Source organism: Oncorhynchus kisutch, unplaced genomic scaffold, assembly GCF_002021735.2.
Source record: "Oncorhynchus kisutch isolate 150728-3 unplaced genomic scaffold, Okis_V2 scaffold3219, whole genome shotgun sequence".
NCBI classification, from domain to species: domain Eukaryota; kingdom Metazoa; phylum Chordata; class Actinopteri; order Salmoniformes; family Salmonidae; genus Oncorhynchus; species Oncorhynchus kisutch.
In genome coordinates, this window is record NW_022265164.1 from 81,852 (window position 1) to 96,384 (window position 14,533).

A 14,533-nucleotide genomic window follows, 5' to 3' on the forward strand; every position below is an offset into this window, starting at 1 on the left:
TCCCCAGTAGCTGGTGGATAATTCCCCAGTAGCTTGTGGATAATTCCCCAGTAGCTTGTGGATGATTCCCCAGTAGCTTGTGTATGATTCCCCAGTAGCTTGTGGAGGATTCCCCAGTAGCTTGTGGATAATTCCCCAGTAGCTTGTGGATAATTCCCCAGTAGTTTGTGGAGGATTCCCCAGTAGCTTGTGGATAATTCCGCAGTAGCTTGTGGTGGAATCCCCAGTAGCTTGTGGAGGATTCCCAAGTAGCTTGTGGATGATTCCCCAGTAGCATCCTGAATATTAAGGCTATACTCCATGTTATACACACACACAGACACTCAACCATGACACTCAACCATGCAAACTGGCTGGGTTATTCTTTATTTCAGACATCACACATTATAGTCTTACTCTAATCCAGACATCGTACACACTCTCACTAAATCACATCCAGTATCATACACATCAACCTACACAGATCTACTAGACACGTAATATCTTGACTACATTTTCTAAAATCCGTGGCATTGGCTCACAGGCAAACAAAACCAAACAAATGGTTGCTTGAACCTGTTTCTTGAATTCTAAACATCAGACATTTGAAATCTCTATTTTTGACCTTCATAATACCTCTTATGGCAGTAACTTTACAAGCACTAATCATGGTCCATTTAGACTGAGAACAGTGTCTAGTTACAGTAAGGGCTACAATAAGTATAGCCAGTTAGAATTGTTACGGTTTAAGACATTATAGGAAAAGATCAGTCTTTATGCGGCTGAAAGAAAAGGAATATAACATATATTATTTACAGGAAACTTAATCTACATCCTGAGATGAAGCTGCGTGGGAAAAGGAAATGGGGTTGGTGAAATAGTGTTCTGTCATGTGGACAAAGGAACTCAAAAGGTGTGATGATATTAATTATCAAAAATGTCGATCCGAATGTGTAAACAGTCAAGAATTATTCGCAAGGAAGGTGGCTCCTTTTGAATATAAAAGTGGATGGAAAAAATAGATCATCGATATTGTCACGTTCTGACCTTTATTTCCTGTGTTCTGTATTTAGTTAGTATGGTCAGGGCGTGAGTTGGGTGGGCAGTCTATGTTTGATTTTCTATGATTTGGGGTTTTCTATGTTTCGGCCTAGTATGGTTCTCAATCAGAGGCAGGTGTCATTAGTTGTCTCTGATTGAGAATCATACTTAGGTAGCCTGGGTGTCACTGTGTGTTTGTGGGTGATTGTTCCTGTCTTTGTGTTTGCACCAGATGGGACTGTTTTAGGTTTTCTCACATTTGTTGTTTTTGTTAGTTATCTCATGTGTAGTTTCTTTATAAATTAAAGAATATGAATAGGTAATCACTCATCACCGTGCCCTTACGGAGATCACAAATATTATGGACTAACAACCCCTGACCTATTACGATATACATGGAGGAGACATAATTAATCTAGTCGTCTTGACTACTTTCTTGTCTCTTTCTCTCTCACATCAAAGGTTAAACAAGTATTGATAGGAGACAGAATGTGATCAGACCATCATCTAATTGGCCTTCATGTGGATGGGGATATTGAAATTGTATCAAAGTCTACTGCAGGACAATTTATTCTTAAATAAGACTAAATAATTTACAACCGTTTTTTTCCCATTACAATATAGGTTCAGCAAATCCCCTTATCGTTTGGGATACCTTTAAATGTAGCTTTCAGAGGTCATTCAATTCAACATTCATCAATAATAATTTAAAAAAAAGTTGTTTCTGTCTAAAGAGACAAGACTAACAATGGAAATACATGAATCTATAGTTCAGGTAGACCGCAATAAAGACAATACTACAGAGATACAAAATAGGTTAGAGAAAAAAAACAAAAAAGAACTTGAGGAACTTATTCCAAAAACGATCTAATGTAATCTATTACAAAAATAAAGCAAATGCACCAAATTCTGCACTTCCTGAATCTCCAACACAGCAACTGTTACGAATCCCTTTTGGCCCGACAGTCTAGGGTGGGATGGTAATGAGACCCGTAACATAACTCATGCAAATTATTATTGTGACAAAGTAAAAGGGTGAACGAAATAACCACGACAACAGAGAAAAGAACACAGGATACCTGTATCCGTAACAGCAACCCTAACAAAAATAATTGGCAGAAACTTATTAAAGACAAAGTCATCTATGATTCTCCAAATTATATTTTAAAAGAGGAAGCTAAATATTTTAAGTAGATATGTTCCTTTCCGTCTCATGCTCTGAATGATGACTACTGTAAGGAATTCTTTCCCTCAAAAAAAAAAAATGGAAAATTAACAAATGCACAGAAAGACCATTGCGAGGGCCAAATTACAGAGGAATAATTTTTTGAGGCTAGTAAATCCTTTTAGTGTGGAAAACCCCCAGAGCTTGATGGCATACAGGTAGAGGTATATCAAGCCTTCTTTGATATACTCAAAGCTCCATTGTTAGCTTGTTTTAACTAGCCCATATAGAAATGGGAGTCTGTCAGGTACTCAGCAGGAAGGTCTGATTTCACTATTATTAAAACAAGACCCAGATGGCAAATACAAAGACCCAGTCTGTCTAAAAAAAAAATGGAGGCATCTTACACATCAATATTGTGATGCAAAAAATACTAGCGAAAAGCATAGCACTCCGAATTAAAAAAGGGTTTTACCAGGTATTGTTCATCCTGATAAGACAGGTTTTTAACATGGACGATACATTGGAGATAAAATACGACAACTACTAGAAATAATAGAGCACCATGAAACATCTAAGAAGTCAGGCCTGGTATTTATAGCGGATTTTGAAAAGGCCTCTTATTCAATAGGTAAAAGTTATGTGTAGCAACCCCAGCTGTGAAATAGTAAACAGTGGCTACTTCTCAGAGAGTGTTGAATTGTCAAGAGTTAAACAAGGGTGTCCTCTGTCAACACATCTATTCGTTACGGCCATCTAAATGCTAGCTATTAAAATCAGATCAAATAACAACTGTAGTGGCTTCCTTACATATTGACCACAGCCACTGCCCAAACCTGAAGCAGGGTTGTTTCGGATGCGTACAGTCCACATTCAAAGTTCCCAACCGGCAAAAAACATCCAATGAGATCCAGGGATATGGTGCAACAAAAAGGTTTATTCTTCTTATATCTAACAAATAAATGATTCTCCAATCAACTTAAAAGCATAGATTACTTGATGTGAAAATTACATAAGACGGCCTGTTCATATGTCTGAATGGTCAAAAGACTATACCGCACCCGCGTCTAGCTAGGACTCCCCTCACCCCTCACCCCGAAGTCCCAACTTCCTGCCTTACTCCTATCACTAACACACTTACCACAGTACAATGAATGGGCGAGAGGGGAGGGGGAGGAGCCAAACACAAAGTTACTAATAAAGGAATATATCTCAATCAGATAAATGTCAATCATAAAAGGTACCTAATACTAATACACCATATACATTCATATTTCATATATTTCATAAAAGGTACCTAATACTAATACACCATATACATTCACATTTCATATATTTACACACACGTACATGGAGCTCTTGTATGTTCGGTTTTTTATACCAACATGTCAAAATCGGCTCTAACATCATAAATCATGACATCATAACAACAACATTAGAGGATTCTAACATCATAAATCATGACATCATAACAACAACATTAAAGCATTCTAACATCATAAATCATGACATCATAACAACAACATTAGACGATTAGAAATCCAAGGCTTAAAAAACAAAAAGGTGCCGATGACTCAAGTTTTATATTAAGTCCTCAAGCTGTCTCACTGTCTCATTGAAGATAACTTTTATGACAAGTCTACAATATTGCGTATTGGACCTTTACCAAAAAAACAGCTTTTACATGATCCTGTAGTTTACCTGTAAAATGGGCTGATGGTGAAGTAGACATACTTGGTATTCATTTCACAAAATATATATATATATATAAATGGTTTGAGTCCTCGATTTGACTTGTTGGAAGATCTGTCGACATCCCTATGGGCGGGACGCTTGAGCCTGGTTGCTCCTGTGGGTCACTCTGGACGGGAGTCTGCTAGATGGCTGAATGTAATGTAAATGTTGAACGGCTTCGCTGCAGGTAGATTGTATGTTGTAATATTCCACAAGAAAACAAAAACAAACAAAAAAAAACATTGCTACTGGTTACAAATGCTAGCAGTGTTAAGTAGCAATTAGCTGCTAGCCATCATGAAAATGGAGCAGAAAATGCTAGCAGTGTTAAGTAGCAATTAGCTGCTAGCCATCGTGAAAATGGAGCAGACAAATGCTAGCAGTGTTAAGTAGCAATTAGCTGCTAGCCATCATGAAAATGGAGCAGAAAATGCTAGCAGTGTTAAGTAGCAATTAGCTGCTAGCCATCGTGAAAATGGAGCAGACAAATGCTAGCAGTGTTAAGTAGCAATTAGCTGCTAGCCATCGTGAAAATGGAGCAGACAAATGCTAGCAGTGTTAAGTAGCAATTAGCTGCTAGCCATCGTGAAAATGGAGCAGACAAATGCTAGCAGTGTTAAGTAGCAATTAGCTGCTAGCCATCTTGAAAATGGAGCAGACAAATGCTAGCAGTGTTAAGTAGCAATTAGCTGCTAGCCATCGTGAAAATGGAGCAGACAAATGCTAGCAGTGTTAAGTAGCAATTAGCTGCTAGCCATCGTGAAAATGGAGCAGACAAATGCTAGCAGTGTTAAGTAGCAATTAGCTGCTAGCCATCATGAAAATAGAGCAGACAAATGCTAGCAGTGTTTTATCCACAGCTGGGCACAAATGTTTATATTGTTAATCTTTAGTTTTTTTATATCCTCTTATGTTTCTTGTGTAGTAAATATTTCAGTTTTTGTTTTCATAGTTTTTTCCTGTGAAGCCCATTGTGTTCCACTCCATGTCTGAAATGTGCTGAATAAATATAGCTTGGTTAGATTTGATGTGAATTTAGGTCATGTGATCGGGAAAATATAGTTCCACACAATGGGAACGGTTCTCTAACTGTGTGTGATTCTTTCCACACCGGGACCAACTGTGTGGTTTTTCCCCTGTGTGTTTCCTTTTATGTGAATTTAGGTGATGTGATCGGGAAAATATAGTTCCACACAACGGGAATGGTTCTCTAACTGTGTGTGATTCTTTCCACACTGGGACCAACTGTGTGGTTTTTCCCCTTTGTGTTTCCTTCCCCCGTGTGTTTCCTTTTATGTGATTTTAGGTCATGTGATCGTGAATATCTCTTTCCGCACAAGGCGCAATGGTAAAGCTTCTTCCCGGCGTGTGTCTTCTCATGCTCCCTCATGTTATCTAACGACCTAAAGAATTTTCCACAATGGGAACAGGGGTAAGGCTTCTCTCCAGAGTGTATTTTCTTATGTTTGTTCAGGTTCCCTAAATGCAAAAAACACTTTCCACACTGGGAACAACTGTGTGGTTTTTCCCCTGTGTGTGTCCGCTCATGTGATCTCAGGTCATGTGATCGTAAGAAACTATTTCCACACTGAGAGCAATGGTAAGATTTCTCCCCGGTGTGCGTCATCTCATGCTTTTTTAAGTCTGATGACGTTGAAAATCTCTTTCCACAATTGGAGCAGTGGTAAGGCTTTTCTCCTGTGTGTTTCTTCTCGTGATCTTTCAGGTTCCCCAACTTGGTAAAATCCTTGCCACACAGGGAGCAATGGTAAGGTTTCTCCCCTGTGTGTGTCCTCTCATGCGTTTTCAGGTTACCTGACAACCTAAAATTCTTTCCACAATGGGAACAGGGGTAAGGCTTCTCTCCAGAGTGTATTCTCTTATGTTTGTTCAGGTTCCCTAAATGGGAAAAAAGCTTTCCACACTGTGAGCAATTGTGAGGTTTTTCCCCTGTGTGTGTCCTCTCATGTGATTTTAGGTCATGTGATCGTGAGAATCTATTTCCACACTGGGAGCATTGGAAGGGCTTTTCTCCAGTGTGTTTCCTTTCATGCTCTTTCAGCTTCCATAACCACTTAAAACTCATATTACACTGGGAGCAGTGGTGTTGCATCGCTGGGGTCTCAGGGTCTGGTTCCCCTGAAGGACTCTCTCTGCTGTCAGATGGAGAGTCTGGTCTCTCTCCTGCCAAAGACAAACAGAGTATTTAGTTAAACATATAAAACTGTTTTCCTATGAGGTTTAATCCAGACTAGATCCTTCAAAATAAAATCATTATAAAATGCTGATTGGTTGATTATTATCATTATAAAATGCTGATTGGTTGATTATTATCATTATAAAATGCTGATTGGTTGATTGGTTGATTATTATTATTATTAATGCTGATTGGTTGATTATTATTATTATAATAAAATGAGTATTTAGTTAAACAGAATATTTAGTTAAACAGACAGACCTGACTGACCATTATAAAACTGTTTTCCTATGCGGTTTAATCCAGACTAGAGCCCTCATTATGAAACACAAAATGTGGATCCTGGATGCTGATTGGTTGATAGCTGTTAGTTATTCACGTTAATCCCGGGTAATGGCTGTTAACAGTTCCATTTGAATTATTTCTACACATCCACTGTCCCACAGCCCTGCCAGGAAATTCATCAACTAATCTCCACTGTTCCACAGCCCTGCCAGGAAATTCATAAACTAATCTCCACTGTCCCACAGCCCTGCCAGGAAATTCAGAAACTATTATCCACTAGAAAGACTCATTGAGACATTATTACCCCATGCTTTACAGCCTAGCATTTGGTTTGCAAATTGCAATTCAAAACTAATCTCCACTGTCCCACAGCCCAGCCAGGAAATTCATAAACTAATCTCCACTGTCCCACAGCCCTCCCAGGAAATTCATAAACGAATCTCCACTTAATGGCTAATTGTTGGTTTGCTACTAGAATGGTACATAAGGGGTTAAGATGGGGCTAGAATGGTACATGATGGGTTAAGATGGGGCTAGAATGGTACATGATGGGTTAAGATGGGGCTAGAATGGTACATAAGGGGCTAAGAGGGGGCTAGAATGGTACATAAGGGGTTAAATGGGACTAGAATGGTAAAAAATAGGTTAATATGGGGCTAGAATGGTACAAACCGGGTTAAGATGGGGCTAGAATGGTGCATAAGGGGTTAAGATGGGGCTAGAATGGTACATAAGGGATTAAGGCGGGGCTAGACTGGTACATAAGGGGTTATTAAGGTGGGTCTATAATGGTACATACGGGGTTTTCCAACAATATCAACTGGAACCTGTTTTACCATCATTATCAGTTAGAACCTGTTTTATACTATCATTATCAGTTAGAACCTGTTTTATACCATCATTATCAGTTAGAACCTGTTATACCATCATTATCAGTTAGAACCTGTTTGTACCATCATTATCAGTTAGAACCTGTTATCCCATCATTATCAGTTAGAACCTGTTTTACCATCATTATCAGTTAGAACCTGTTTTATCATCATTATCAGTTAGAACCTGTTATACCATCATTATCAGTTAGAACCTGTTTTATACCATCATTATCAGTTAGAACCTGTTTTATCATCATTATCAGTTAGAACCTGTTATACCATCATTATCAGTTAGAACCTGTTTTATACCGTCATTATCCGTTAGAACCTGTTTTATACCATCATTATCAGTTAGAACCTGTTTTACCATCATTATCAGTTAGAACCTGTTTAATACCATCATTATCAGTTAGAACCTGTTATCCCATCATTATCAGTTAGAACCTGTTTTACCATCATTATCAGTTAGAACCTGTTTTATACCATCATTATCAGTTAGAACCATTACCAACTGGGACCGGTCTGTGTTTACCATCATTATCAACTGGGACCTGTCTGTGTTTACCATCATTATCAACTGGGACCGGTCTGTGTTTACCATCATTATCAACTGGGACCGGTCTGTGTTTACCATCATTATCAGTTAGAACCTGTTTTACCATCATTATCAGTTAGAACCTGTTTAATACCATCATTATCAGTTAGAACCTGTTTTATATCATCATTATTAGTTAGGACCATTACCAACTGGGACCGGTCTATGTTTACCATCATTACCAACTGGGACCGGTCTGTGTTTACCATCATTATCAACTGGGACCGGTCTGTGTTTAACATCTTTACCAACTGGGACCGGTCTGTGTTTACCATCATTACCAACTGGGACCGGCCTGTGTTTACCATCATTACCAACTGGGACCTGTCTGTGTTTATCATCATTATCAACTGGGAATGGTCTGTGTTACCATCATTACCAACTGGGACCGGTCTGTGTTTACCATCATTATCAACCGGGACCGGTCTGTGTTTACCATCATAACCAACTGGGACCGGTCTGTGTTTACCATCATTATCAACCGGGACCGGTCTGTGTTTACCATCATTATCAACCGGGACCGGTCTGTGTTTACCATCATTATCAACCGGGACCGGTCTGTGTTTACCATCATTATCAACCGGGACCGGTCTGTGTTTACCATCATCTCTGTAGGAAGGACTGGTTTATTATACAGCTGAACCCATAACCATTAAGGACTGGTTTATCCTGTACAGCTGAACCCATAACCATAAAGGACTGGTTTATCCTGTACAGCTGAACCCATAACCATAAAGGACTGGTTTATTATACAGCTGAACCCATAACCATAAAGGACTGGTTTATCCTGTACAGCTGAACCCATAACCATAAAGGACTGGTTTATCCTGTACAGCTGAACCCATAACCATAAAGGACTGGTTTATTATACAGCTGAACCCATAACCATAAAGGACTGGTTTATTATACAGCTGAACCCATAACCATTAAGGACTGGTTTATCCTGTACAGCTGAACCCATAACCATAAAGGACTGGTTTATCCTGTACAGCTGAACCCATAACCATAAAGGACTGGTTTATCCTGTACAGCTGAACCCATAACCATAAAGGACTGGTTTATTATACAGCTGAACCCATAACCACAAAGGACTGGTTTATTATACAGCTGAACCCATAACCATAAAGGACTGGTTTATTATACAGCTGAACCCATAACCATAAAGGACTGGTTTATTATACAGCTGAACCCATAACCACAAAGGACTGGTTTATCCTGTACAGCTGAACCCATAACCATAAAGGACTGGTTTATCCTGTACAGCTGAACCCATAACCATAAAGGACTGGTTTATTATACAGCTGAACCCATAACCATAAAGGACTGGTTTATCCTGTACAGCTGAACCCATAACCATAAAGGACTGGTTTATTATACAGCTGAACCCATAACCATAAAGGACTGGTTTATCCTGTACAGCTGAACCCATAACCATAAAGGACTGGTTTATCCTGTACAGCTGAACCCATAACCACAAAGGACTGGTTTATTATACAGCTGAACCCATAACCATAAAGGACTGGTTTATTATACAGCTGAACCCATAACCATAAAGGACTGGTTTATCCTGTACAGCTGAACCCATAACCATAAAGGACTGGTTTATTATACAGCTGAACCCATAACCATAAAGGACTGGTTTATCCTGTACAGCTGAACCCATAACCATAAAGGACTGGTTTATTATACAGCTGAACCCATAACCATAAAGGACTGGTTTATCCTGTACAGCTGAACCCATAACCATTAAGGACTGGTTTATTATACAGCTGAACCCATAACCATAAAGGACTGGTTTATTATACAGCTGAACCCATAACCATTAAGGACTGGTTTATTATACAGCTGAACCCATAACCATAAAGGACTGGTTTATTATACAGCTGAACCCATAACCATAAAGGACTGGTTTATTATACAGCTGAACCCATAACCATAAAGGACTGGTTTATTATACAGCTGAACCCATAACCATTAAGGACTGGTTTATCCTGTACAGCTGAACCCATAACCATAAAGGACTGGTTTATCCTGTACAGCTGAACCCATAACCATAAAGGACTGGTTTATCCTGTACAGCTGAACCCATAACCATAAAGGACTGGTTTATCCTGTACAGCTGAACCCATAACCATAAAGGACTGGTTTATCCTGTACAGCTGAACCCATAACCATAAAGGACTGGTTTATCCTGTACAGCTGAACCCATAACCATAAAGGACTGGTTTATCCTGTACAGCTGAACCCATAACCATAAAGGACTGGTTTATCCTGTACAGCTGAACTCATAACCATAAAGGACTGGTTTATCCTGTACAGCTGAACCCATAACCATAAAGGACTGGTTTATTATACAGCTGAACCCATAACCACAAAGGACTGGTTTATTATACAGCTGAACCCATAACCACAAAGGACTGGTTTATTATACAGCTGAACCCATAACCACAAAGGACTGGTTTATTATACAGCTGAACCCATAACCATAAAGGACTGGTTTATTATACAGCTGAACCCATAACCACAAAGGACTGGTTTATCCTGTACAGCTGAACCCATAACCATAAAGGACTGGTTTATCCTGTACAGCTGAACCCATAACCATAAAGGACTGGTTTATTATACAGCTGAACCCATAACCATAAAGGACTGGTTTATTATACAGCTGAACCCATAACCATAAAGGACTGGTTTATCCTGTACAGCTGAACCCATAACCATAAAGGACTGGCTTATTATACAGCTGAACCCATAACCATAAAGGACTGGTTTATCCTGTACAGCTGAACCCCGTAACCATAAAGGACTGGTTTATCCTGTACAGCTGAACCCATAACCATAAAGGACTGGTTTATCCTGTACAGCTGAACCCATAACCACAAAGGACTGGTTTATCCTGTACAGCTGAACCCATAACCATAAAGGACTGGTTTATTATACAGCTGAACCCATAACCATAAAGGACTGGTTTATTATACAGCTGAACCCATAACCATTAAGGACTGGTTTATCCTGTACAGCTGAACCCATAACCATAAAGGACTGGTTTATTATACAGCTGAACCCATAACCATAAAGGACTGGTTTATCCTGTACAGCTGAACCCATAACCATAAAGGACTGGTTTATCCTGTACAGCTGAACCCATAACCACAAAGGACTGGTTTATTATACAGCTGAACCCATAACCATAAAGGACTGGTTTATTATACAGCTGAACCCATAACCATAAAGGACTGGTTTATTATACAGCTGAACCCATAACCATAAAGGACTGGTTTATTATACAGCTGAACCCATAACCATAAAGGACTGGTTTATTATACAGCTGAACCCATAACCACAAAGGACTGGTTTATCCTGTACAGCTGAACCCATAACCATAAAGGACTGGTTTATCCTGTACAGCTGAACCCATAACCATAAAGGACTGGTTTATCCTGTACAGCTGAACCCATAACCATAAAGGACTGGTTTATTATACAGCTGGACCCCATAACCACTAAGGACTGGTGTTAATATACAGCTGAACCCATAACCACAAGGACTGGTTTATTATACAGCTGAACCCATAACCATAAGGACTGGTTTATTATACAGCTGAACCCATAACCATAAAGGACTGGTTTATTATACAGCTGAACCCATAACCATAAAGGACTGGTTTATATCAGCTGAACCCATAACCATAAAGGACTGGTTTATTATACAGCTGAACCCATAACCATAAAGGACTGGTTTATTATACAGCGAACCCATAACCATAAAGACGGTTTATTATACAGCATGAACCATAACATAAAGACTGGTTTATCCTGTACAGCTGAACCCATAACCACACAGGACTGGTTTATCCTGTACAGCTGAACCCATAACCATAAAGGACTGGTTTATCCTGTACAGCTGAACCCATAAACCATAAAGGACTGGTTTATCCTGTACAGCTGAACCCATAACCATAAAGGACTGGTTTATCCTGTACAGCTGAACCCATAACCTAAAGGACTGGTTTATCCTGTACAGCTGAACCCATAACCACAAAGGACTGGTTTATTATACAGCTGAACCCATAACCATAAAGGACTGGTTTATCCTGTACAGCTGAACCCATAACCATAAAGGACTGGTTTATCCTGTACAGCTGAACCCATAACCATAAAGGACTGGTTTATTATACAGCTGAACCCATAACCATAAAGGACTGGTTTATTATACAGCTGAACCCATAACCATAAAGGACTGGTTTATTATACAGCTGAACCCATAACCACAAAGGACTGGTTTATCCTGTACAGCTGAACCCATAACCACAAAGGACTGGTTTATCCTGTACAGCTGAACCCATAACCATAAAGGACTGGTTTATCCTGTACAGCTGAACCCATAACCATAAAGGACTGGTTTATTATACAGCTGAACCCATAACCATAAAGGACTGGTTTATTATACAGCTGAACCCATAACCACAAAGGACTGGTTTATTATACAGCTGAACCCATAACCATAAAGGACTGGTTTATTATACAGCTGAACCCATAACCACAAAGGACTGGTTTATTATACAGCTGAACCCATAACCATAAAGGACTGGTTTATTATACAGCTGAACCCATAACCACAAAGGACTGGTTTATCCTGTACAGCTGAACCCATAACCATAAAGGACTGGTTTATCCTGTACAGCTGAACCCATAACCATAAAGGACTGGTTTATCCTGTACAGCTGAACCCATAACCACAAAGGACTGGTTTATTATACAGCTGAACCCATAACCACAAAGGACTGGTTTATTATACAGCTGAACCCATAACCACAAAGGACTGGTTTATCCTGTACAGCTGAACCCATAACCATAAAGGACTGGTTTATCCTGTACAGCTGAACCCATAACCATAAAGGACTGGTTTATCCTGTACAGCTGAACCCATAACCATAAAGGACTGGTTTATTATACAGCTGAACCCATAACCATAAAGGACTGGTTTATCCTGTACAGCTGAACCCATAACCATAAAGGACTGGTTTATTATACAGCTGAACCCATAACCATAAAGGACTGGTTTATTATACAGCTGAACCCATAACCACAAAGGACTGGTTTATTATACAGCTGAACCCATAACCATAAAGGACTGGTTTATTATACAGCTGAACCCATAACCATAAAGGACTGGTTTATTATACAGCTGAACCCATAACCACAAAGGACTGGTTTATTATACAGCTGAACCCATAACCATAAAGGACTGGTTTATCCTGTACAGCTGAACCCATAACCACAAAGGACTGGTTTATTATACAGCTGAACCCATAACCATAAAGGACTGGTTTATTATACAGCTGAACCCATAACCATAAAGGACTGGTTTATCCTGTACAGCTGAACCCATAACCATAAAGGACTGGTTTATTATACAGCTGAACCCATAACCATAAAGGACTGGTTTATCCTGTACAGCTGAACCCATAACCATAAAGGACTGGTTTATCCTGTACAGCTGAACCCATAACCACAAAGGACTGGTTTATTATACAGCTGAACCCATAACCATAAAGGACTGGTTTATCCTGTACAGCTGAACCCATAACCATAAAGGACTGGTTTATCCTGTACAGCTGAACCCATAACCATAAAGGACTGGTTTATTATACAGCTGAACCCATAACCATAAAGGACTGGTTTATTATACAGCTGAACCCATAACCATAAAGGACTGGTTTATTATACAGCTGAACCCATAACCATAAAGGACTGGTTTATTATACAGCTGAACCCATAACCACAAAGGACTGGTTTATTATACAGCTGAACCCATAACCACAAAGGACTGGTTTATTATACAGCTGAACCCATAACCATAAAGGACTGGTTTATTATACAGCTGAACCCATAACCATAAAGGACTGGTTTATCCTGTACAGCTGAACCCATAACCATAAAGGACTGGTTTATCCTGTACAGCTGAACCCATAACCACAAAGGACTGGTTTATTATACAGCTGAACCCATAACCATAAAGGACTGGTTTATCCTGTACAGCTGAACCCATAACCACAAAGGACTGGTTTATTATACAGCTGAACCCATAACCATAAAGGACTGGTTTATTATACAGCTGAACCCATAACCATTAAGGACTGGTTTATTATACAGCTGAACCCATAACCATAAAGGACTGGCTTATCCTGTACAGCTGAACCCATAACCATAAAGGACTGGTTTATTATACAGCTGAACCCATAACCATAAAGGACTGGTTTATTATACAGCTGAACCCATAACCATAAAGGACTGGTTTATCCTGTACAGCTGAACCCATAACCATAAAGGACTGGTTTATCCTGTACAGCTGAACCCATAACCATAAAGGACTGGTTTATTATACAGCTGAACCCATAACCATTAAGGACTGGTTTATTATACAGCTGAACCCATAACCATAAAGGACTGGCTTATCCTGTACAGCTGAACCCATAACCATAAAGGACTGGTTTATTATACAGCTGAACCCATAACCACAAAGGACTGGTTTATCCTGTACAGCTGAACCCATAACCATAAAGGACTGGTTTATCCTGTACAGCTGAACCCATAACCACAAAGGACTGGTTTATTATACAGCTGAACCCATAACCATAAAGGACTGGTTTATCCTGTACAGCT

At 39.4% G+C, this 14,533-nt stretch overlaps 1 protein-coding gene across 1 annotated transcript in view; it reads right to left on the bottom strand.

The window, feature by feature from the left end:
* Nucleotides 1-1,733: 1,733 nt before the first annotated feature.
* Nucleotides 1,734-14,533, bottom strand: part of LOC116371432 (zinc finger protein 568-like) — a 43,284-nt gene continuing 30,484 nt past the window's right edge. Inside the window, exon 2 of the mRNA XM_031820300.1 lies at nt 1,734-6,103. Coding sequence (XP_031676160.1) covers nt 5,130-6,103 — 974 coding nt within the window. The 3' untranslated portion in view covers nt 1,734-5,129. The remainder of the gene's footprint in view (nt 6,104-14,533) is intronic.